The sequence below is a fragment of the Kogia breviceps genome, chromosome 18 (assembly GCF_026419965.1).
Source record: "Kogia breviceps isolate mKogBre1 chromosome 18, mKogBre1 haplotype 1, whole genome shotgun sequence".
NCBI lineage: Eukaryota > Metazoa > Chordata > Mammalia > Artiodactyla > Physeteridae > Kogia > Kogia breviceps.
In genome coordinates this window covers 8965230-8987707 of record NC_081327.1, presented here as the reverse complement: position 1 = coordinate 8987707, position 22478 = coordinate 8965230, and the positions used below count along the sequence as shown (strand labels likewise).

Below are 22478 nucleotides of genomic sequence, written 5' to 3'. Positions count from 1 at the left end.
TCAGCTTCCTATCCAGCGTCACACAGCCCTGGGGCTCCAAGAGTCCCGAGTCCCCACCTTCAAACGTGAGTTCAAGTGTGCGTGAGGTTCCAACCGCAGCTTCCACGCTGACCCCTGGCTGCCTCCTCCTTCCGACTTTGCAGGAAAAAAAAAAAAAAAAAAAAAAAAAAAAGCCATGCCAGGAAGCATCCATCACAGGCTGTCCAACTGGGCCGGAGGGGCAGGGGTCAGCAAGGAGGTGACCTCAAGGTCTCCGTGGGGACCAGGATCCGGCAGGGCTGGGGGTGAGAGGCTGGAATTTTTCCCACCCTGACATTTTCCTGCGTCAACCCAGGAGGGCGCCCTGGATGCCGCCAGCCCTGCCCCCAACCTCCTTCCTCTCTTGATACAGTTTCCCGGCTAAGGATGGGGGGCGGGGGGGCGCTTGCCAACGTGGACCCACTAGGCCCAGGAAAGAAGGCACTTTGGGGTTGACAAAATGAGGGACGCTGGCTCAGAGAGGTCAAGGGCCTGCTGTGGAGTCACGCAGCCTTGGGGACTTGGTGTAAACAGGGCGGCCCGGCTGCTCCTGCACTGCAGGGCCTGCCTCAGCCTCCACTGCCCTGCCCAAGAGTTGGACCCTAGCCCGGCCTTGGGCGTGTGAGAAGCCCTTGGCCCTGGGCCCTGCCCCGGGTCCTTCCTCCCCCCCACACACTGGGGACTCAGCCCTTCCTTGTGTTAAATAGAAACCTCTTTATTCTAAGTATCGTACGTTCCTTAATACATTGGATTGAGGCCAGACCTTGAGGTGAGGGGAAAGGGGGGGCCTGGGATATTTCTGTTGAGCCTTCCAAAACACCACCCACCACTCACTGGGCTGGGGAGGTGGCGCTGGAACGGGCTTCATGGCCTCGGGAAAGTCCTTGCTCCTTCTGGCCGCTTTCTCTTCTGTACAGGGAGTTTGGGGGTAGGTGAGGAGACCTCTAATGATCTTGCCAGCCCAGGGGTCTGTGGCCCCAGACGGGGAGTCGGGAGGATGGTCTGTCAGCAGCAGAGATGGGGGGCACTGAGGTGGAGCCGGGAGAGTCTCAGTGTTGGGCCCGGGGCCGTGATGGAGACGGAGATGGAGGCCGAGGCCAGGGCAGGCAGGCCAGCCGGGAGAGGGAGAGGCGGCCCAGGAAGAGAGGGAGGCTGAGGCAGAAAGGCGGCCGGGGCACAGGGATGTCTGCAAAGAAGGCACGGTCCCGGGGGGGCGACAGGCTTCCCCCCTCAGAGAGTTCCAAGTCCCGGGCCACCGCCAGGATCTCGTGGCGGGCGACTGTGTGGTGCAGGCCACGGATGTCCAGGAGGGCTGCCACGTGCTTCCGCCTGTGGGTAGAGGAGGGGACAGGTGCCACGGGGTCCTCCAGACACACTCCCAGCCCACCTGTGGGCCCCACCCGGGCATCTGTTCCAGAACCTGCCTTAGCTCTGGAGCCCCTTCGCTCCCTCTGGATTCCTCCTCCATACCAGGGCCCCCCACATCCCGCCCTCCCACCAGCACCCCTAGATCCCCCCCCTCCGCTTCATACCAGCCCCCCTCCAGAGCCTCCCTTCCAAATATTTCCAAATCCTCCTACTCACAATGGATTCCAGAACTGTCACCTCCCAACCCAGCACAAGGATATTCCTTTTTGCCCCATCTCAGCTCCTGATTAAAATAACTTTCCATCTTTACCCCCAACTTGGCTCAGACAGCTCCTGAATTTCCATTCTGGTACCCTTGCACCTGTTTAAGCTCTGGACTCTACAGCAACCCTTAACTTCATCTTCACTTTCATCTCAAACAGCCCCACAGCATCACTCAAATCCAGCCGGAAGTGCTCACCACATCCCTATCCTAACCCTCACCTCACCCCAGCACCAGGTCTGGAGTCTTCACCACTGCTGTTCCAGAACCTTCCTCCAAATTCGGCCTTGGGACACTCACTTCACCTCTAACCCATTCCTGGAATTGTTCTCAAGTAAAATTCTCCTCCAGAACTTAAAATTCACCATGGGGACCCTCACTCCAACCAGAAACTTTGTGCTCAAAACACTCTGTTGCACAACCCTTGCCCCTAAATCCAACACAGTGGAACCTTCCCTTCACCCCAATCTCGGCTCCAGATCCCGGATCCAAAACTCAACTCCAGAACCACCATCATATTGCAACTCAAGATCCTGCACCCAACATTCATTTCCAGAACTTTCATTTCAAACAGAGTTCTGGGGTCTTCACCACCCCCTTCAACCCAGCTCAGTCTCTTCACCCTCCCGCATCCCAAGTTTGGAATCCCCACAGCTCCAAAACACTCATCCAAAATGGGGCTCAAGAACCTTCCAGCTCAATAGAGATGCAAAGCACAGCCCCCAGACTCAGCTTTGGAACCACTCCTCCCAGCCCAGCTTGAGACGGTTCAAACTCAGCTGCATATCCAAGTTCAGATTCAAGTTCAGAAACCCCAACCCAGCAGGAATGCCGGGACCCTGGCCCCCATGCGACTCCAGGGCTCTGTGCCTTCCCAAGGGCATAAGCCCCACACCTCAGAAGCAGGACCGCCCATCCTGAATCAGTTCCAGAATCCTCACCTTCAGCCCCACGTCCTCAACCTCACCCCAGCTGATGCCTTACTCCTGGGTCCTGGGGGCTTGTCTCTCTGCCTACAGAGTGTCTGTATGCCCGACTAGCACTGCAGGACTGCCACCACCTCTTATGCAAGTGGCAGTGCTGTGTGTTGGTCAGGTGTACCAGCTTTAGAGCCTGCTGCCTGGGCTCAAGTCCCAACTTCGCTGCTGGCTAGCATAACATTGGGGTCAGCTACTTAATTTCCGCCTGCCTCGGACGGTGCTAAGCACTCAGAATACTGCTGCCTTTGACGTGCAAAGATTTTCTCAAATAGCTTATATTCTAAAATAACTCTTACATGCTGCAGCCTTGCAGCCAAAGAATAAAATGCTCAAATACTGCCTACAAAAATAAATAAAATAACACTCACAGAGTGGGTATGTAAGATGCTTTCTTAGGTCTGACATAAGAACTCAATAAGCAAGAATTGGTATTGTTACCGCTGTCACCACGGATGATGATTAATCAGCCCCCAATAATCCTATGAAAAGAGTATTACTGTCCCCATGGATCAGAAGAGGAAACTGGGGCTCAGAGAGGATCACAGAGAAAGGAAATGGTCCATCAGGATCTGAACGGCGCCTGCCACCGTCCCGGTGCGTGTGCGCCCGTGTGCCCGTGCGTGTCCCCGTGTTCCCCGCGGCTCCCCAGCTGGGCCGGCCCTTCCTGCCGCCGGGCGGCCCCGCGCCCCCCTGCCCTGGGCTTCCTGTGGCTGCTTGTTTGTTTGCGAGCCCTGGTGGCGGCGGCGGCGGCAGCGACGGCGGCGGCGGCAAGAGAAGGAGGGAAATCGTATTAATAATGCCCTGGTTCCAGCAGGAAACGGCCGTCAGACACGCTCGCCACCTCCCTCCCTCGCCCAAGGGGCAGGAAATGCAGGGACGGATGCCAAGGCTCGCCGGGAGACCTCGGCCCGGCGGCAGCGAGGGCAAAAAGGAACCAAGCCGGCGTGGGGGCGGGGACCTCACCTGATGTCCGGGTAGTCCCGCACCAGCATCCCCACCTCCATCTGGATGCTGGGCGTGTCTTCCAGATGCAGAACTTCGGCCAGACGGGGCACCACGGCGTCCAGCCACGAGGCCTGGGATTCCTGCAGGGAGAGACCCCGGGCTCACACTCAACACCCACCCCCTCGAAACCACAGCCTCCCAAGGCCTCGCCTCGTCTGGCAGTTTTCTCGTCCGTAAAACCGGGCAGAGGGCAGACTGCAGTCAGAGGTTATCTGGAACCTTTGGAAATTTGAAGAAAAATCCATAATATAACCTACTCCCAGTTTTGCAGATAATTTGGGGCTCGGGGACACCCCTCAAAACCTATTCTAAAGTTGCAAAATGTTACCATTGGGGGAAACTGCATAAGGTATGCCAGCGATCTCTCTGCATTCTTTCTTATAACTGCATGTGACTCTACAATTATCTCCCCCCAAATTAAAAAGAAAATTCCAAGGACTCTAGGTTAGAAACTCCTGGAATAGCGGCTCAGTGAGACCCTTCCCGTCCAGCTCATTACAACTGGGTACAAATAAGATTTGCTGATTTTTAAATGCTTGGATTTGGGAACGCTAAGGTTGTGAGTTTCTCTTGCATTTAGCGACTATCTGTGCTTATAATAATAGCTAATGTTTAGGTCCTAAGCCTTTTTAATGGCACTTATCTAATCCCTACAACGAGGCATAGGGACCATTTTTCTCTTCATTTGCGCCCAGAGCGCTCTCTCTTTCAGTTAGCCAATTTTTACCCTCAGAGGGCGAAGATCAGAGTGTTACTATTGGCTGCAAATTGGGTGAGGGTCTTTTTTCTAAGCCCCCGCCTCCGCCCCCGGCTATCGAGTCAGGGGATTCCCGGAAGCCAAGGTTTTCCGTAGTTTCGGAGCCCCCCGCCCCCGGGCCGCACTGACCAGCCGTCGGAACAGCCTCTGCAGCTGCGCCGCGTCCTCCCGGAGCCTGCCGGCCACGCGGCTGCGGGTCCGCGCGGAGCCGCAGCGCAGGCGCCCGCGGAACAGGGGCCGCACGTACTCGACCAGCGCCCGCCGGTGCAGCTCGGCCACCAGCTCCTGGGGACCCGGGAAGACGCGAGGGGGTGTGAGCCGCCGGCGACCCCCCCGCTTCCCCGCTTCCCACCCGCCCGCTCCCGCTCCAGACACCCAACGGGAACCCCTGCCCACCCCCAGCCGCCGGCGGCCCTCCCGGCTCCCAGTGGGTGACCCCTGTCCTGCCCCCCCCTAATCAGCTCGCGGACCCTCCCCCACCGGCCCCCAAACGGTGCCCCATCCCAGCCCTCTCCGCTTTCTCCGGAGCTCCACCATCCAGAGGCCCCAAACCCTGCCAGCATCCCGCGCTGCACCGCGGTATCCGCGGGCACCCTCCGCGCTGACCCGGTAGAGCGCCACCTATCTCGCCCTGAGAGCGCTTCTCCCCACCTAGAAGGGGTCTCTCCCCTCTGAGCGCTCTAGCTCCGCTCTCCCACCCTCCCCCCACCGGCCTCGGGTTCCACCTTGCGTCCCTCCCCCGCACAAGCAGATGCACCTGGTAAGGCTCATCTTGCATCCTGCGCAGCGCCAGGGCCTTGGCGCCCAGCGTGCCCACGATGCCGTCCAGGGCCTCCGAGCCGCTCAGCCACTTCCTGCGCATCAGCTTGCTGAAGTGCGGCTGGGTGGGACAGAGTGGGCAGAGGGTCACAGTTCGCCTCCCTTCCGCCCCCTTTCTTCATAGATCAATTCAACATTTGTTCCCAAAACGCATGCTCCGAGCTGAACCAGGGCTGCGCCGTGCTGGGGACACAGCAGTGCAGAGACAGTCCAGCCCTGCCCTCCTGGGGCTCTCCTCCAGAAGAGGAGACAGACCCGTTCCCCAGACAGTGACCACCCAGAGTGGCCACGGCTGGAAAGAGGGAGCCCAGGGGTTTAGGAAACCCAGCCTGAGTTAGCACAGAGAGTCAAGGAGGGCTTCCTGGAGGAGGGGGCACCAGAGCTGAGGCCAGGAAGATAGATGGTCACTGTTAGCCAAGTGAGCGGTGGGAGAGGGAGTGGCTCAATCTCAATCCGAGGGGAAAGCCAGTGCGAAGAAGATTCAGATTTCAGATGGGCTTGCGGGTCGGAGGGCCGGAAAGGAGATCAGTGTGGCTGGCAAGACCATCTATATAATTCATGGGCCCAACGCAATAATGAACACGGGAGACCCTTTGTTCAAAAAGTATTAAGAACTTCAAGACAGAGCGAGCAGAGCTTTAAAGCAAGCTAGGACCCTTCTAATCAGGGGGATGGTGGGGGAGGCCTGTATGACTGCCCAGTGAAGAGATGGGGCTGGTCAGGTGAACCGAGCAGAGCACACAGGCCTCCTGGGCTTGTGAGGAGCCCCAGATTTCTCTTGAGGGCACTGGGGATCCATGGCAGGTTCTAAGCAGAAGAGGGAGAGGGTCAGCTTTGTGCCTCACTGAGATGGCTGGGAGGGGGCAAGACTGAGGCAGAAATGGGGGGTCTGGAAGGAGGGGAAGGGGTGAGAAGGGACGAGGAGGGGGAAAGGAGAATGCAGGTGGTAGAATGCAGGTGGTAGATTCATAGGCTGTAGTAAGTGGCCACCAGTGGGGGGAGGGGAGGGAGGCAGCTGGATCCTGGAGGTGGGATGGGCAGTGGGTCTGTCCCTCAGGTGGAGGCTGGGGGGACCGAGGGGGAGACGCTGCTGTCGGACGGACACTGAGAACACGAGGTGCCCGGACACCCCTGGGGTTGGTGTCCACGGGGGTCTGAAGCAGGTTCCTATTCCCACTCAGCCCGGCACCCCCTTCCTGTTTTCTCATCCCATAGCAGCCCAATTTGCTGAACCTCCCAAAATGAGGCCTGTGGGCTTTTGTTGGAAAGCAGGTGTGAATCAAATGAGCTGACGCTCTTGGTACAGCACTCAGCTCAGGACGTGTTGCTGTTGCTATAAACTCTGTACGTTTATGAAGTTCCCCGATGGCCAATACCCGAGGGCCAGGACCCACGCTAAGTACTTGATGGCCACAAGCCCATTGCTTCCTCACAGCCGTCTGAGAAGCCAGGAGTTTCTGGGCTCATTGTCCAGATGAGCTCACATAGACCCTCCCCAAGAGGAAAGCCATTTGCCTAAGTCCCCCCCACCTGGAAGCAGTACAGCCAGGCCTGGAACAAAGCCCGTACCCCCTTCCCCCCAACACTCGCTTACTTTCATTCCCATGCTTGTCCATTCAGTCATTCAACAAACACTCTCTGAACCTTTCCCGTGGCCCAGCCCTGGGTGGATCACTGGGGATACATTAGAGAGCGCTTGGAGACACCGCACAAAAGGAGATAGACAAAACTCCAAGCGCTTGATAATTATAAGCACTTGGGGGCCTCTGAATTCTGATCTGATATTTGATGATATTAAGAAATGATTGTTCCATTTGTTAGGTAGGAAAATGGCACTGCGGTTACGTTTGTTTATAAAGGCTGGGTTCCTTATCTTTTGGAGATACAGGCTAAAGTGTTGATGGATGGTGATAGGATGCCAAAGATGTGCTTGAAAAGAATCCAGTGGGCAGGAGAGGTGGGGGGAGAGGTGGAGCTGATACTTGCTGGAGCTGGTCCACAAGAGGTCATTCTGTATTTCTGCCTACTTTTGTGTATGTTTGAAATTTTCCATAATAGAAAAGTTATTTTAGAAACATTCCAACAAATCCTTGCCCTTGAGAAGCTGACATTCCAATGGGAGGAGACAGATTGGAAAAAAAAAAAAAAAAGCAAAGGATATAGCATGGCAGGTGGTGATAAGTGCTTTGGAAACAAATAGAGTGGCTGGCGGGGGTGGGCATGTGGGAATCTCAGGGGCTTCTATTTTAAATAGGGCAGTCAGGGGAGGTCCTTCTGAGAAGGTGACAGTTGACTCAAAACTTGAAAGAGGTGAGAGAGGGAGCTTTGTGGCTATCGAGGGAAGGGTAGTCCAGGCAGAGGGAGCAGGTGCAAAGGTACTGAGGTTGGAATGTGTCTGACACGTTAAGGAGCAGCAAGGGGCAAGGAGGAAAGTGGAAGGAGATGAGGGCAGAGAGGGAAAGGGCAGACCATGTGGGCCTCGGGGGCCACAGGGAGGACTTTGGCTTTCGCCCTAAGTGAGCTGGGAGCCACGGAGGGTTCTAAGCAGAGGTGGGACACAACCCGACGTACAATGTGGATTGAGCACGAATTACAACCAGGAACGTGCACACCTCTCAGTTCCATTCCCGGGTACTCCCACCAGCTCCTCACCCCCACTCTCACCCACCTCTGAACCTAGTCCCCTCTGGGCATGTGCAGGACCCCGGGGATGAGTGAATGAGGCCCTAGGGTCTAGGAGAGACTGGACAGGGATCTGGAGGACCTCAGTGAGGAGGGATTCCACCCAGTCCCCTAGGCCCCTTGGTGCTGATCGCTCTCTATCCTCCCCCTGACCATATCCTCCCACCTCTTCCTTCCTGTGCCCCCCCCCCAAACGGCCCAGACATGGCCATCACCCCCACCCCCACCCCCTCTGCTTCCCGAACACTGAGTCATGGGCTGAAAGGAACTGCAGGATGCGGCGGGGGGCACTCCCCGCTCCTGGCCCTGCCCCCCCCCACCCAGCCCACTGCCTCTCTCACCTGCAGCTCCTGGAACAGCAGGTCGGTCAGGATGCGGTGGCAGAGTCGGGTCACCCGGTCCAGAGCGCTGGCTGCTGCTTCCCGGGCCGGCTCACTCTCAGGGGGTCCCACCCGGGCCAGGCGCTCCGCCAGAGCCCTGTGGGGATCAGTGGAGCCAAAAGTCAAGGAGCCTCAACATCTCGGCCCAACTGCCTGGACCTGTCTCCCATTAGATGGACCCTATTTTGTGGGGCACAGGGGTGACAGGTCAGATGGGGAGCTGGGGGAAGTCAGGGGCTCTGGGGGGGCCTGGGGGCTGAGAAATAGGGGATGTCTGGAGGGTTGGGGGTTGGGGGGCTCTGTGGAATGGCTGGGAGTCTGGGGGATGGAGTGGGGAGGAAGGGGTCTGTTTCTCTCGCTGCTTTCTGGGTGAGAGTGGGGATGCTTCCATCCTAAAAGTCTGTGCTTCTAAGGGACTGTAATTCTAAAATTCGACCCTTCTCATCTTCTGTCATTGTAACAGTTGATGACCCTCTCCATCACTGAAAGGAGAATAACTTGGTTTGGAGGGCAACTGGGCACTTTCTGCCCACATCCCAGCAGATCCCCTTCTGAGAATGTATCCCTAGTCCCCACACTTGTGGGAGTTGACAGATGTGCCAGGTTTTTCTCTACAAAAAAGTGGAGGCAACTGTCTATCCACTGGGGACAGATTAAATGAGTGACGGCACATCCAAACGTGGAAGTCAGTTCAGCTATAAAAGATATAAAAGAAACTGGTGGGAACCCTTCAGGTGCTAACAGAAAGATCTCCAAGGTGTTAAGTGTTGACTGAGATTTTTTTTTTTTTACATATATAAATTTATTTATTTAGTTTTGGCTGCATTGCAGTGCGTGGGCTCTAAGCGTGAGGGCTTCAGTAGTTATGGCACGCAGGCTCAGTAGTTGTGGCGCATGGTCTTAGTTGCTCCACAGCATGTGGGATCTTCCCGGACCAGGGATTGAACCTGTGTCTCCTGCATTGGCAGGCAGATTCTTATCCATTGCGCCACCAGGGAAGCCCCAAGGTGTTAAGTGGAAAAGGACAGAATGTGTTCAATATTCTACCATTTGTATTTTTTTTTAAGGAAAAGGAATAATATGTATGCACATAGTAATAGATTTACTTGTATATTATGAAATATGCATATGCATGGATAGCTATGCATATATACATTATTTATACACATTTACTGGTAAATGTATCAAATACCCCTGGAAAGATATGTGAGGCCGTTAGCAATAACCGGAGGGAAGGAGTGGGGGAGGGAGGCTTTTCACTGTGTGCCTTATTGTATCTTGAATGCATTCCCAATTTTAAAAATTCAATTAGAAATAAGTTAATAAAAAGGTAAAGTAATATAACTGAATCACTTTGCTGTACAGCAGAAATCAACACAACATGCTAAATCAACTATACAAGGAAAGTATTATAAGATAAAAATGTTAAAAAAAATGTAATCCCTAGAGTCTGGCTTCTAGGTTCCTGTAATTCTAACACTCCCAGGTTCTGATTACTCTATAATTCTAGTGCTCTGTGATGCTATGGTTCTTTCTAGGACTCCCAGGTTTTAGGCTTCTAAGGTCCCCTGTATATGCCTCTCGGGGCTAGCTCTGCGATCCCCACCCAGGATCCAGGCACCCCAGTTCAGCTTGTCACCCGGGACTGGCCTTCTCGCCCACACGCCGTGGGTGCTCTCACCTCAGGGGGGGCCCACAATTGACCAGGGAGATGGTCCTGCTGATATAGGTGTCGGGTAGCAGCTCCCGGACCCCCGGGTTCTCATGGAATCGTTCCACGCGCTGCTGGAAGCTGGTGGGAGGAGAAAGGGAGGGTGGTAGACAGGGGGAGCACCCCTGGATAAGGGTCCCTGGCCGGGCGCTCGGCCCAGCGAAGCCTGTGATCCCCACAGAGGCGCCCCTGCCCATCCTGACTTGATTCGGTTTCAGCTCTCGTCTCTCTGCCGGCTCCCGGGTCCAGATGCCCCACCGCCGCCCCAGCCCTGCGCCCTGCCCCCCAGCCCTCCGTACCTCTGCAGGAACTCTGCCAGCCCCCCCAAGCAGCAGTGGGCCATCCGTTCCCCAAACTCCTGGCTGATGCGGGGTGCTTGCTCTGTGTGCTCCTCCAGCAGCTGCGCGGTCCAGGGGGGCGAGAAGTGACGGGGAGGTGAGGTCCCACTTTCCCGCTGGTCACCGTCCAGCTGGTTCTCCTTTCTCTTCCCCGGCCCCTACCTTACACACGTCCTGCGCCAGGCTGCTGGACGGGTCCTCCGCACTCGCCCAACGCTCCCCGTCCTCCTGCAGCACCCGAAGCAGGGCTGCCCGTGTCTGAGCCTGGAGCGGGGAAGAGGGGGGAGAGGCGGGAGTCAGAGTCCCTGGGAGCCTCTCCCTCCCTTTCTCACACCACGACTCCCCCCTCTTCCCCCGCCGTCCCGCCCCTCAGCCCCCAGCAGGTCTGGATTCTACCTGTGAGCTCATCAGGGTAACGCTGGGGAGAGAGCCTGGACCAGAAAACTTCCCCAGACCCTTCCATTCCTAAGCCTACAATTTGGCACTTGATATTGAGTCTGTGGTTTTAAGCCTCCTCCATCTAATAGCCAGAGGGGTTTAAGGGCTTATTTTCTCATGATCTGATGATTCTAAGACTCTGCTCTCAGGTCTGCAAGACAATTCTTTCACGATTTCCAAATTCTGTGATTCAAGAATTCCAGCTGTCTAGGATTCTAAGGTTTACACATCTCTTGATTCTCTGGTCCTATGTTGTCTTCAATTCAGTGAGTCTGAGAATGTAGACTTGTTCAGTCCTGAGATTCAAAGCTCTCAAGTTGCAAAGATACTGATTTCTGTGGCTGGGGCAGGACCAGCTTTTAGACCGGAAACACTCCTGTGGCTGGAATGGCTGTTTACAGCTTGGGGCATTCTGCTCAGCGGTGCCTGTGCCCGGCCAGTTAGTAACCGTGTTTACTATCAGCCCTGCTTATACGCAGAGATGCTTGGATGCCCTCCTTCTGTGAGTCTCTGAGTCTGCGAGCTGAGGTTCTGTGACTGACTCTCTCTTGCTGTAAGATTTGAAGTGTCTGAATGTATTGAATCTTTACTGCGTGTTTCCACGCCCGGCCGGGTGCTTTGGATACACTGAACATAAGACAGAAGTGATCGGTATGGGCTCACATTTCTATGTCTTTTGGACGGAACTCGGAAGTCCACAAAGGGCAAGGGGAGAGGGAGATAGGGAAAGGGGGCGGAGAGAGGCCCCAAAGCTCAGTGTTACCCCTCCCTCTCTGCAGAGCGCCTCCCGCTCCCTGATCAGCAAAGCCAAGTTCCAGGTACCTTAACGTCTGTGACACATTCATCCTCCAAGCCACGAAGGGTGCCAGGGGACAGAAGGGGCTCCAGCTCCCCATTTTCCAGGGCGACCATGTCCACCAGACCTAGGACCTCTCTGGGGGTGGGGGTTAGAAACAGGGGGTGGTCTGTGAGAGGTGGGGCTGGGCAGCTGAACCCCTCCCCACCCCCATCCCTTCACAGCCTGTGTGTTTGTGACCTGGGCCTCTCCCTTCCTCTCTTGGGGCCAGCTCTGCTCATCCCTCAAAGGAAGTCTCTGGAATTGTTGCTCCCCTGGCTCCAGTTCCCTGAGTCAGCTCCTTGATGGATGGTGTCCGGGCAAGACTCGTAGGGGTCAAGTCCAAGGCTCTATGACCTGGCACGCAAGGTCTCACCCACCAGAGCTTCACCAGACAGAAGCTCCCTTCCACCTCCGCCCCTAGTCCCTACGTCCTCGCCTAGCCTTGGAGGCCTCGCCACTCCAGACCTCACTCCCAGCCTCTACCCTCTTGCATGCCCTGGCCTGTGCCATGCCGTCATGCTCCCCACACCTCCCCACCAGCCCTGCACACACCAGGTCTTTGCTCATGGCATCCTCTCAGCCAGAAGCCCCGTCTCCCTGCAAATCAGACTTCACTCATGTCTCACCATCCCAGGCTCTCTATTCCTCCTCCATCTCTCATGGATGGCATGTGAGTGTCATGAACATATATTCCCAGATGGGATCTGGACAGGTCAGTGTTGGTAACTGTTGCCTTCCCATTCTTCTGGTGACAGCATCCTGATTTCAATGAGGGACCACCCACTCCCTGACCCTCCAACCTGTGGTTTGGGTTTGGCTAAGTCCCTTTTCCCTGGAGCCTGTAGGGACCCAGTCATAGCTGATCACCGTACTCCATCCCCCAGCGACAAGAATGGAAATGTTTTAAGATCCAAAGGCTCAATGGTTATAGGATTCTAGGACTGGGAGGGTCCACGGTACTCAGGTTCTAGATGCTAAGATTATAGAGTTCAAGGGACCAAAAGTGCTACCATCCTAAAACTGGAAGGACCGACAGTGTCAGAGTTCTAGGATCCAAAGGGGGCATGAAGCCAAGATGTAGGATTCGAAGGCTTGTTGGCGCTGACGTTCTAGGATTGAAATTGTCATCAGTTCTAAAGTTCTAAGATTGGAAGAGTCATCGGCGCTTGTGCCCTAGGGTCTAAGGCGAAAGCAGTGTAAGGGTTCTAGAATTCCAAGGGTCAACAGTGCCAAGATTTTAGGACGAGAAGGCTCATTGATGTTAAGTTTCTAGGACTGGAAGGGTGGGCCGTGCTAAGATCCTAAGAGTGATGATTCTAAAGATTCTTGGACTGAAAGGGTCTACAATGCTAAGGCTCTAGGACCGGAAGGACGGCGGGTGGTAAGGTTCTAGGACCGGAAGGATCCCTGTTGCTGAGGTTCTAGCGCCGGAAGCGTGGAGAGCGCTAAGATCCTCGGGTTGTAAATGTCACCAGTGCTGAGCCTGGAAGGGTCAACGATATTAAGGTTCTAGGAATGAAGGTCCAGGAGGGTCCTTAGGTTCTGAAGGGGCCGGGGCTGGAGGGAGTGGGGGGAAGCGAGCTTGGGGCAGCCAAGCTTGGGGCAGCCGATCCCTAGGCCCCCCGCTCACCTGGGGTACACCTGGTTGTGCCAGTGCAGCAGCGCGTAGCGGTCGGCCAGCGGCAGCCTCCGGCGGGCGGCGGCCCCGATCCACTCGGCCAGCGCGCCGTGGTAGCCGCGCAGGTAGACGCCGAAGGCGCCCAGGCCGGCGGGGTAGGAGGGCGCCAGGCGGCCCCGCACCACGCCCATGTCCTCCAGCAGCCGCCCCCGCAGCGCCTCCAGCTGCCCGGCCAGGCCCCCGGGCGCCCCTGGCGCCGCCGCCTCCAGGCGCTCCCGGGCCGCACGCGCCACTGCCTCCGCCCAGCGGGCGCGCAGCTTGCGGGCCGCCTCGGGTCCCCGGCGCCCGTCGGCCGCCTCCTCCTGCACCAGCACCTGGCCCAGCTGCGCCACGGCGCGCGCCCCGGCGCCCGCGCCCGGCCCGGGGCCCGCCAGCGTCTCGCGCACCAGCGCCCACAGCTCGCGCTGCAGGGCCTCGTACAGCAGAGCCACGTCCCGGGCCCGGCGGCCCCCGCCCGCGCCCTCGGCCTTGGGCGGCCCGGGCGCGCCGCCCCCCGACGACGCCAGCTCTTCGGCCTCCAGCTCCAAGATGTGCTCGTCGGCCCGCGCGAGCTCGCGCTGCTGGATCAAGCTCAGGATCTCCAGCACTGTGGGCGCAAAACGGGAGATCAGTGGCTGGGAAACCGGGCGGAGGGGGCGAAGAAGGGAAACGTGTAGGAGGCGAGGGGAAGAGGGTCGGGGAGGGGGAGGGGTGGGGGGCAGAGAGGGATGTGGGGGTGTTTCAGGAGAAGGGGAAGAGAGAAGGGTGTCAGGTGAGGGGCCTAGGAGAAGGGAGGGGGAGGAGAGGAAGGAGGGAGCAAGGGGGAGGGGACAGGAGGGTGCTAGGGAAGGGAAGCGGGGTCTGGCGATGGGAGAAGGAGTCTGGATACAAGAAGGAGGTCAAAAGATGAAAGGGTGTCTGATTAGGAAGAGGATAAGATGAGAGGAGGAGCCAGAGGAAGTGGGGCTAAGGGAATGAGGAAGGAGGAAAGGGTTAGGGCTCGGGGTCAGGGGTCAGGGCGAGGAAGAGAGTATGGGGGGTAGGTGAGGATGTGGGGAGGAGTTAGGGGAGTTGAGGGCGGATAGGATAGAGAAAGGGCATCAGGGTCAAAAAAAAGGCATGGGAGGAAGTGGGGCGGCCAAGGGAGGGAGCCAGGTAAGGGGGAGAGGGATGGAGAGAGCCAGCGGACTGGGGGGCAGGGTGGGAGCATGGGGGTGGGAAGAGGGTATGAAGACCAGAGATGGGTCTTTCGCGGGTGGGGACAAGTATAGGGGTGACGTGGCTCTCTGGTGACTTCACACTCCCCCGGAGAGGGGAGTCATGGGCTCGGGAGGCCTCTGGGTGAAGGCAGAGGGCCCCAGTGGCCCAGGGCTACCCCCAACACCTCCAGCCCCCTCCACTTCCTCCCTGGCAGAGAAACTATTTCCTGGCCAGAGCTATTTCTGCCCATCCGTTTCCAGAAGGCGGGGGCTTGAGTCACTCCCTTCTCACCTCCCTGTGGTGCCCTCCCAGTCCCTGGGGAGCAGGGGCTGAAATAACTTCTGGCGCAGGATGTCGAGGGCATCAGGTTGAAGGGAGGGCTCTCCAATGATGGGGCAGCAAGGGCTGTCCGTGGGGGGAGGGTAGGAGTGGGGGTGGGGGCGGGGGATAGAGACAGGGTGGGGGGTAGGGTTGAAGGAAGGTGGGGATTGGGCAGGACCGGGGCTGGAGAAGAGGATGGGGGTGAAGGAGGAGGCTGGGGTGAGGGAGTTTAGGATCAGGGGGAGGTTGGGGCTGACATCCGAAGAGGGGGACGTGAAAGGAATCGAGAATGTCGTCTGGAGTTTGGGGTGGGGGTGGGCTTGGAGCTGAGTTTAGGTGAAAGTTGAGGATGGAAAGAAGGGAGAGATGGAGGTGAGTTTGAAGAAGTCTGGGCGTGAGTTGGGGTTAGGAATGTGGACAGTTGAAGTTGGAGGTTGGAAATGGGGGGGTTAGGACTGAGACTCAGGATGGGGGTGGAGATGGGCTTAAGAGGTTGAGTTTGGGGTTGAGGTTGAAAATGGGGGCTGGGAGTGCAACTAGGACTGAATGAGGAAGTTGGGGGAGGTGAATGGGATTGAAGGGGGACGCTGAGACGGCCCTGGGGTTGGGGGTTGGGAGTGAGACCGAAGAGGGGAAAGGGGGGCTTCCCTGGTGGCGCAGTGGTCGGGAGTCCGCCTGCCGACGCAGGGGACACGGGTTCGTGCCCCGGTCCGGGAGGATCCCACGTGCCGCGGAGCGGCTGGGCCCGTGAGCCACGGCCGCTGCGCCTGCGCGTCCGGAGCCTGCGCTCTATGGCGGGGGGCTGGACCCGTTGGCGGTCGTCATGGTGTTGGGCACAGCAGGGAGGTTGAAGATGGCGTTTGGCGAAAGGGATGGATTGGGAATAAGCATGCGGTTGTGCCTCCGGTGGCGATGGCTGATGGGGTTGGAATAAGTGAGGCTGGAAACCAGAAAGGCTTTGAGGAAGACATCGGGGTTTGGGGTTGAGGATACAAGAGGGCTGGCGTTCTGAGTCGAACTGTGTTTGTCCCCCACCCCAAGAAGAAGAGATATGTGAAGTCCTAACCCCCAGTACCTCAGAATGGGATCTTATTTGGAAATAGGTAATTTACAGAGGCAAGCAAGTTAAAATGAGGTCATAGGGCGGGCCCTGATCCATTATGACTGGTGTCCTCATAAGAAGGGAAACTTGGACACCAAGATAGGCATGCGCAGAGGAGAAGATGATGTGAAGACAGAGAGAAGGCCACGTGTGGATGGAAGGGGGGAGGGATATGCAGTTACAAGGCGAGGCACGCCAGAGTTTGCCAGCAAAGCACCAGAAGCTGGAAGAGGCAGCTTTGAAAGGAGATGGGACTGAGGTTGAATTTGAGGATAGTAACAGAGAGAGGGTCGAAACTGGGGACAGGGAGGGGATTGGAGGAGATGAGACCGAAGTTGGTCACTTGGTTGTCGTTGCACAAGGGGACGAGGTTGAAGGCAGATGGAGAGAGGGACAGATTGGGCTGGGGGTGGAGACGGGGCTGAAGCTGGAGCTCGGTGATGGAGATTAGGACCACAGCGGGGACAGGCTGGCCGTGTCCGTGGAGGTGGGCCGATGGAAGCTGGAGATGTGCATGGAGATGGGGCCACGGGTGGAGACACTGTGATCCTCGCAGGTCTGGGCCGGGACTCCCGACTCACCTGACAACGGCTCCTTTATCTTCGGGGGCTCCGGGACCTTGGGCGGGGGCTCGGGAGCTGCCTCACCTGCGGGCACCACCCTCTCAGCCAGTGATGCCCGCCGGGGCTTGGGCCCACGCCCCAGTCTCAGGAAGGCCAGTCTCCGGGCAGCCTCCCCAGCTGCCTCCTCGTCGCCCTGGGCTCGGGTCCCCTGAAGCCTGGCCAGGAGGCCAAAATCTGCTGAGCTCCTGCGGATCCCTGGTGTCAGCACACGGCCCAGGAAAGAGCGAAGCTGCCCGTCCCCAGGGCTGCCCGCCCGCCGGCCAGGGGTTCTGCCCAGCCGGAAGGGGGCCAGGCCTGCCAGCTTCTCCAGGGTGGCACGGCGGCGACATGATGTTCCGTTGGGCAGGGTCGCCAGTTCCCCAGCCTCCTCTTCCTCCAGCCCCGAAGCTTCCTCAAAGGGGTTCCGAGAGGACCTCAGAGGCAGTGTCCCCGCCCGGGACATCTTAGAGTCTGCCACCCCTAGACTCTTCAGGATGGGCATTTTGACAGGCGGGGACCTGGGGAAAAAATAATGGACCATCGGTGGTGTTGATGCCGGGTGGCAGTGATGACAATGCCTTTGTGTACCCAGCACGTTGGGGCATGTGTGCCAGGCACTGGTCTGAGCGCTTACTTACCCCTTGAGTCTGCACAATCTCGTGAAGAGAGTGACGTCACTATGCCCATTTTGCAGATGAGGAAACTGAGGCTCAGAAGAGCACAAGTGTTTGCCTAAGGTCCCACAGTGATTCGGGGACAGAGTCGGGTTTCAAACCCAGGCATGTCAGATTCCAGACGCAGGCTTCTCTCCCCCAAGCATCGGCCTCCAGACCCTTCCCCTGCCTCACTCCTGTCCCGGGGTGTTCATCACCTTCGGGCGCCCTTCTACTGCCCGAGGAAACAGGCTCAGAGAGGGGCAGGGTCTTGCCCGCGGTGGCACAGCCAGCGAAGGGCAGAGACTGCATGGGGACCCGGGCCCCACCCCACTGTCTGCCCGGGTCTTCTGTCCGCACAGCTGGGCACCTGCTTCATCTCCCCTGTCCAGTCAGTACCCCCTGTGTCCTCTACCCTCCCCATTCATTCCTCCAGCAAACATTTTACTGGGAAATATCCAGAACAGACGAATCCATAGAGACAGAAAGAAGATTCGTGGTTTCCAGTGACTGGGAGAGGGGGACTGGGCTGTGACCACTTAACTGGTGCAGGGTTTCCTTTTAGAGGGATGAAGACGTTCTGGAATTCGTGGCAATGGTTGAGAACATTGCGAATGTACTCGATGCCACTGAATTGTACACTTTAAAGTGGCTGGTATGGTAAAGTTTATGTTATGTAGATTTTAACACACACACACACACACACACACACACACACACACACACACACACAGATTAGGTATTTACATGGGCCCAGCCCTGAGCAGGCACTGAGGACACAGCAGTGGCCAAGGCAGACCCAGTCCCCGCCCTCAGGGAGCTCGAAGCTTCCCAAGTCCTGCCCATTCCTTAATCCCTGTCTCCTACCTCTTCACGGCCCCTGCTCCAGTCCAAGCCCCCCTGCCCCCCGCTTCCCTGCTGCAGCCTCCTCCCTGATCTCCAGCCTCTAGTTCTCCAGTCTACCTAGGAGGACCTTGTGAAGGCTCCGACCTGCCCCTCCCCCCTTCCCTTAACCCTCCATGGCTCCCCAGTGCCCTCGAGATAAAATTCAGCCCCCCCCCGCCCCCCGCTCGCCAGCCGGACGCCTCGTCAGCGCTATCCCGCCTTGCCTCTTCCCAGATGCCCAGGCTGAGTCAGGCACACCCCGCTTGAAACTCCCACTCTGGGACTGGGCCTGTGTCCCCCACTGGGCTGTGAGCCCCAAGAGGGCAGGGGCGGGGCTGCCTGGGTCACCAGTGTGTCCCCAGCTCCCAGGGCAGGCGCTCTGGGAATGAGTGGGTGCTAAACGGGGAAACGAAGGAAGGAGACAAGGGCTTCATTCTTTGTGGGAGAGGAGGCATGATAAGTCAAATCGGAGAGGTGGGCGAGGAGCAGTCCACACAGGGCCTTGAAAACCCTTAAGGAAGGGCTTGGACTTTCTTCTGAGGGCGCTGGGAGCCTTAGAAGGGCACTTTTGAAAATGGTGAAATATTCCAAATGTTCAGAAAAGTATAGAAAATAAATTTAACAAACACCCCTGTGCTTACGATCCTAGCTGCATCTAATGCAAGCATTTGCTCTTTGGGTGTTGTGTTTTTTTTTGTTTTTGTTTTTGTTTTTCTTTTAAGAATCAAGCATTGCAGGAATTCCCTGGCGGTCCAGTAGTTAGGACCCTGCACTTTCACTGCCAAGGGTGCGGGTTCAATCCCTGGTCTGGGAACTAAGACTCAAGCACTGCAAATGCACTGAAGGCCCCCAAGCCCCTCCCCGATGCCTCCCACTCTAGTCCTCTCCCAAGGAAAGCCAGTCCAAGCGGACTTTGACCCTGTGCCTGCCCACCCAGACCAGTATCCAGAGATAACGTACTGTTTTACGTGGTTTCGAACTCTCCATAAATACTGTCATGCTCCGTGTATCCCCGGCATCTTGCTTTTCGGCCCTCACGTTTTACGTGTGAGATTTTCCATGCCTGTCTCTGTGGCACTAGTCAAGTGCTGCCCACTGTTTCCCCGTATGACTGTGAACGGTCTGTGTTAAGGCTCAGATGTTCGCGCATCCTCCTGTGGCTGGACACGTAGGCTGTTTTGAACCGGGACAGGTTCTGAGCAGGTCAGGGACAGCGTCAAGCTGGGGCAGTGGGTGTAGGAGCGCACGGGGGGCGTGGGAGGAAGGCTGATGCTGCCCTGGGTTGGCTGAACTATGGGCAAGAGCATCTCCTTTCCTGGTGGGGACGCCCCTTCTTTCCTCCCTGACTTCACCCTGTACACCTTAGCCATCGTTTCTCAAGCCTCCTCTTTCTAGAAACACTGTCCCACCCTCTCTCCAGTCTCCATGGTCCCCGATCCCCCAGGGAGGCAGTCACCATGGCAACCCTTGCCTGGAACCCCCATGGCTGTGGGCAATCGATACCAGCCCCCCTCCCCATACACACACTACTCACACACTGGTTTCTCTGTCTTTCATCTTCCAAACCGGCCTCCACATGCCTAATCCGCAGAATGGCTCCATCATCCCCCCCCCCCGCTCCAAAAAAAAGTCCACCTCCCCCTCGAAACAGGGGCCTCCGGTTTCCCTCCATTTGAAGTCAACATCACCCAAACTGGATTTTTTTCCACCCATGCTGGATTTGACATTCCCACGCCGGCTCCCATATCCACCCCTAAACGGGATCCCCCTCAAGCCATTTCCAACATCCTCAGACCTGGCTGCAGCATTTTCCCAAAACTGGGCCCGACGTCTTTCCCCTTCCTGGCTCCGACACCCACCTCTGCAAACTGACATCCTGCCCCCTCCAGCCCCCTCGTCTGCTGCCCAGTGCCGGGCCCCTGACTCACTTCCGAGGCATCCCTCAAAGCCCCCAGCCTCCCAGCTCCTGCAGGATGTCTTGGCCACCAGAGCTTCCCTCTTTGGGCTCCTCCTCCTCTTCCTCGCTGCCAGCCTTTCCCCAAACAGGTCCCCGGCCGGCCGACCTGTCTGCAGAAGTCATCAGCCCCAGTCCCGCATCGGGGAGCTGCCCTGACAAATTGTGTCCAACACAAGCGCACTCCAGACCTTGCCCGCAAACAATTCTGACACCGGCGCAGCCTCTTTCAGGCTCATCCACATCTTCATTCCCCACCCCATCCCAGCAGGGCTCCATCTCCAAGACCCCGTCTCTTGGGGATGGAGTAGAGCGCTCACCCCTCTCTGGCCTCCGCCTTCCCACCTGAACTCAGAGAGCTTCCGACCCAATGACATCTTGTCTCTCTTCTCCCTTGGTGGTTCCAAGCTCTCCGTGGCTCCCGGGCAACCCAGACCGTGAGAGTCCCTGCACCCTCCTGCAGCTCCTCCATCTCCTCCCGCCACCCTCTTGCTGGTTGGCACCCTCCCGAGCTCAGGCCCTAGGGTTTCTCTTTGCCCCCAGCCTCTCCTGGCTTCAGGGCACCCGTTCTCGCAAGTTCTGGTCCAGCCCCCAATTCGGAGGGCCCCAGGGGCTTGTGAACCCTGCCCCCTCCTCCCGCAGACTCACCTCCTTGTCAGTACCCCTCTGTGCTGCTGTCCTGTCCTGAGGCTACTTCAGCCAGGACTGCTGAGAGCTTGGATCTGAGGAGGTGGGGGGGTTAGAGGAGGTCAATTTCCTGTCAGGAAACCCCTCCCTCTCTGGGGCCAGGGGCGGGAAGGACTTGTTATCTGTCTGCCCTTTTAGGCCAGGCTGTGGTTGGGCTAGGAAGAAGGACAAGGCCGCAGTCAGGTCCCCACCCTCGGCCCCCAACCCCAGGCCGGAATTGGCACCGCCCCCCCCCCCCAGCCTGCTCTTCACACCTCCCAAGGTGACAACACCATCCTTGGTACCCCCGGAGACACCCCGTGCTGGATGTGAGCCCGAAGCTCTCTCTTGCGTTCCCTGCTCTGGGGTAAAGACATGAAGGAAGGTTCTGCTGGGCCCAGGGGCTGGGATTGGAGCCCTAAGGGGGTGACCCTTGGGCATGACTTTGGAATTGTGGTTCTCTCTGCCGAAAAGCCGCCATCCCCACGTCTCCATACGCCCCCCCACTCCTCGTTATCATCCAGGTCTCAGCTCCAGAGTCCTTTCCTCAAAGGACACATTCCCTGACCAGCAGAAGTACTTCTGCCAGCCCTGTGCTCTCTCTCCCCATGGGACATTGCTCTGATTTGCCCGTTCCTTTATAGCACCTTCTACAATCTGAAATGATCAAATTCCTCTGTCTCCCTGGCAGATTTTCTGACCGTGCCAATCGAATATAAATTCAAAGCAGATTTTGCTTACCTTGTTCATCTGCTACCCCTAGATGCGTGCCTGGCGCATAGTAGGTGCTCAGTAAAGATCTGGGAACCGATTGCACCAATGGGGACAGATCAGAGCTAAGGATTGGAAGTTGGGGATAGAGATGGCAGGTCTGTTGGGACTGGGAATGGGTTGGGGGTTGGATGGGGTGAGATGCAGGATTAGGGTGACTTTTAAGGCTGAGTTTTAAGTTTAGGTGGCCCTTTGGGGGCTCAGGCATAGCATCCCAGGTGTTTGGCCTGAGAGAATGGTCACTTGCCTCAGCAAAACTGGGGTTGGGATGAGGTAGGGTTGACATTGGGGTCAGGTCACTGCTTTCCCCCAGCCCCAGCCAGGGCTCTGTAGACATTAGGTTGGGATAGGTGGATCAGGGGTTAAGATTCCAAGGTCTGAAGGCTTCAGTTCAAGGATTGGATTTGCCAGACAATGGGCCCTGGGAAAGGGGCTGGTTTGCTGGCCTAGAGGGGAGGGGGAGAAACAGTTTATGTCCTCCCCAAATCAGTGTGGACCTGTGGTAATCGGAAGGCAGCCCGAGCTGGAACCAAAGTGGCCTGTTATGGGCCGTGGCCACTGTTGGATCTCTCCCTTTTTTTTTTTTAACTTAATTTTTTTTATTGAGATAGAATTCACGTGCCATAGAATTCACCCTGTTAAAGTGTGTAAGTCAGTGGTTTTTAGTACATTCACAAGGTTGTGACAACCCACCAGCATCTACTTCCAGAACATTGTCACCAAAAAGAAATCCTTGTAACCCGTTAGCAGTCGTTCCCAACTCCTCACCCTCCCGCAGCCCTTGGCAACCCTGAATCTACTTTCTGTCAGAAAGGATTTCCCTATTCTGGATATTTCATATAAACGGAATCATACAATAAGTGGTCTTTTGTATGCTTCTTTTGCTCAGCATAATTTTTTAAGGCTCATCCATGTCATAGCCTCCTCTCTTTAAGCCTCAGTCTCCCTATCTGGGAAATAGGGTGGGGATAGTACTGGGAACTGGGGAGCCAGTGTGCATCCCGCAGTGTGGTGGGCAAACGTGTATAGGAAGGTGATCTTCTGCCCCCGTGTGGTGTACCGGAGAACTGC

General features: G+C 57.1%; 1 protein-coding gene across 1 annotated transcript; it reads right to left on the bottom strand.

The window, feature by feature from the left end:
• Positions 1-712: 712 nt before the first annotated feature.
• On the bottom strand, positions 713-20663 carry EXOC3L2 (exocyst complex component 3 like 2). The gene is made up of 12 exons (XM_059045199.2): positions 20619-20663; positions 16458-16996; positions 13227-13860; positions 11581-11692; positions 10483-10584; positions 10282-10382; positions 9953-10063; positions 8233-8368; positions 5148-5270; positions 4520-4675; positions 3592-3713; positions 713-1347 (listed from the first exon to the last, which is right to left on the bottom strand). Exons 2-12 carry the CDS (start codon positions 16978-16980, stop codon positions 1068-1070), a joined length of 2400 nt encoding a protein of 799 aa, XP_058901182.1. The 5' UTR covers positions 16981-16996; positions 20619-20663; the 3' UTR covers positions 713-1067.
• Between the last annotated feature and the right edge of the window lie 1815 nt (positions 20664-22478).

Coding starts and splice junctions, on each gene's coding strand:
- EXOC3L2 (XM_059045199.2), bottom strand. CDS start 16,980: ATGCCCATCCTGAAGAGTCTAGGGGTGGCAGACTCTAAGATGTCCCGG. Junction 10,585..11,580: donor AATGTGTCACAGACGTTAAG/GTACCTGGAACT, acceptor TCCCCGCTCCAG/GCTCAGACACGGGCAGCCCT. Junction 8,369..9,952: donor AATTGTGGGCCCCCCCTGAG/GTGAGAGCACCC, acceptor TGATCCCCACAG/GGCTCTGGCGGAGCGCCTGG.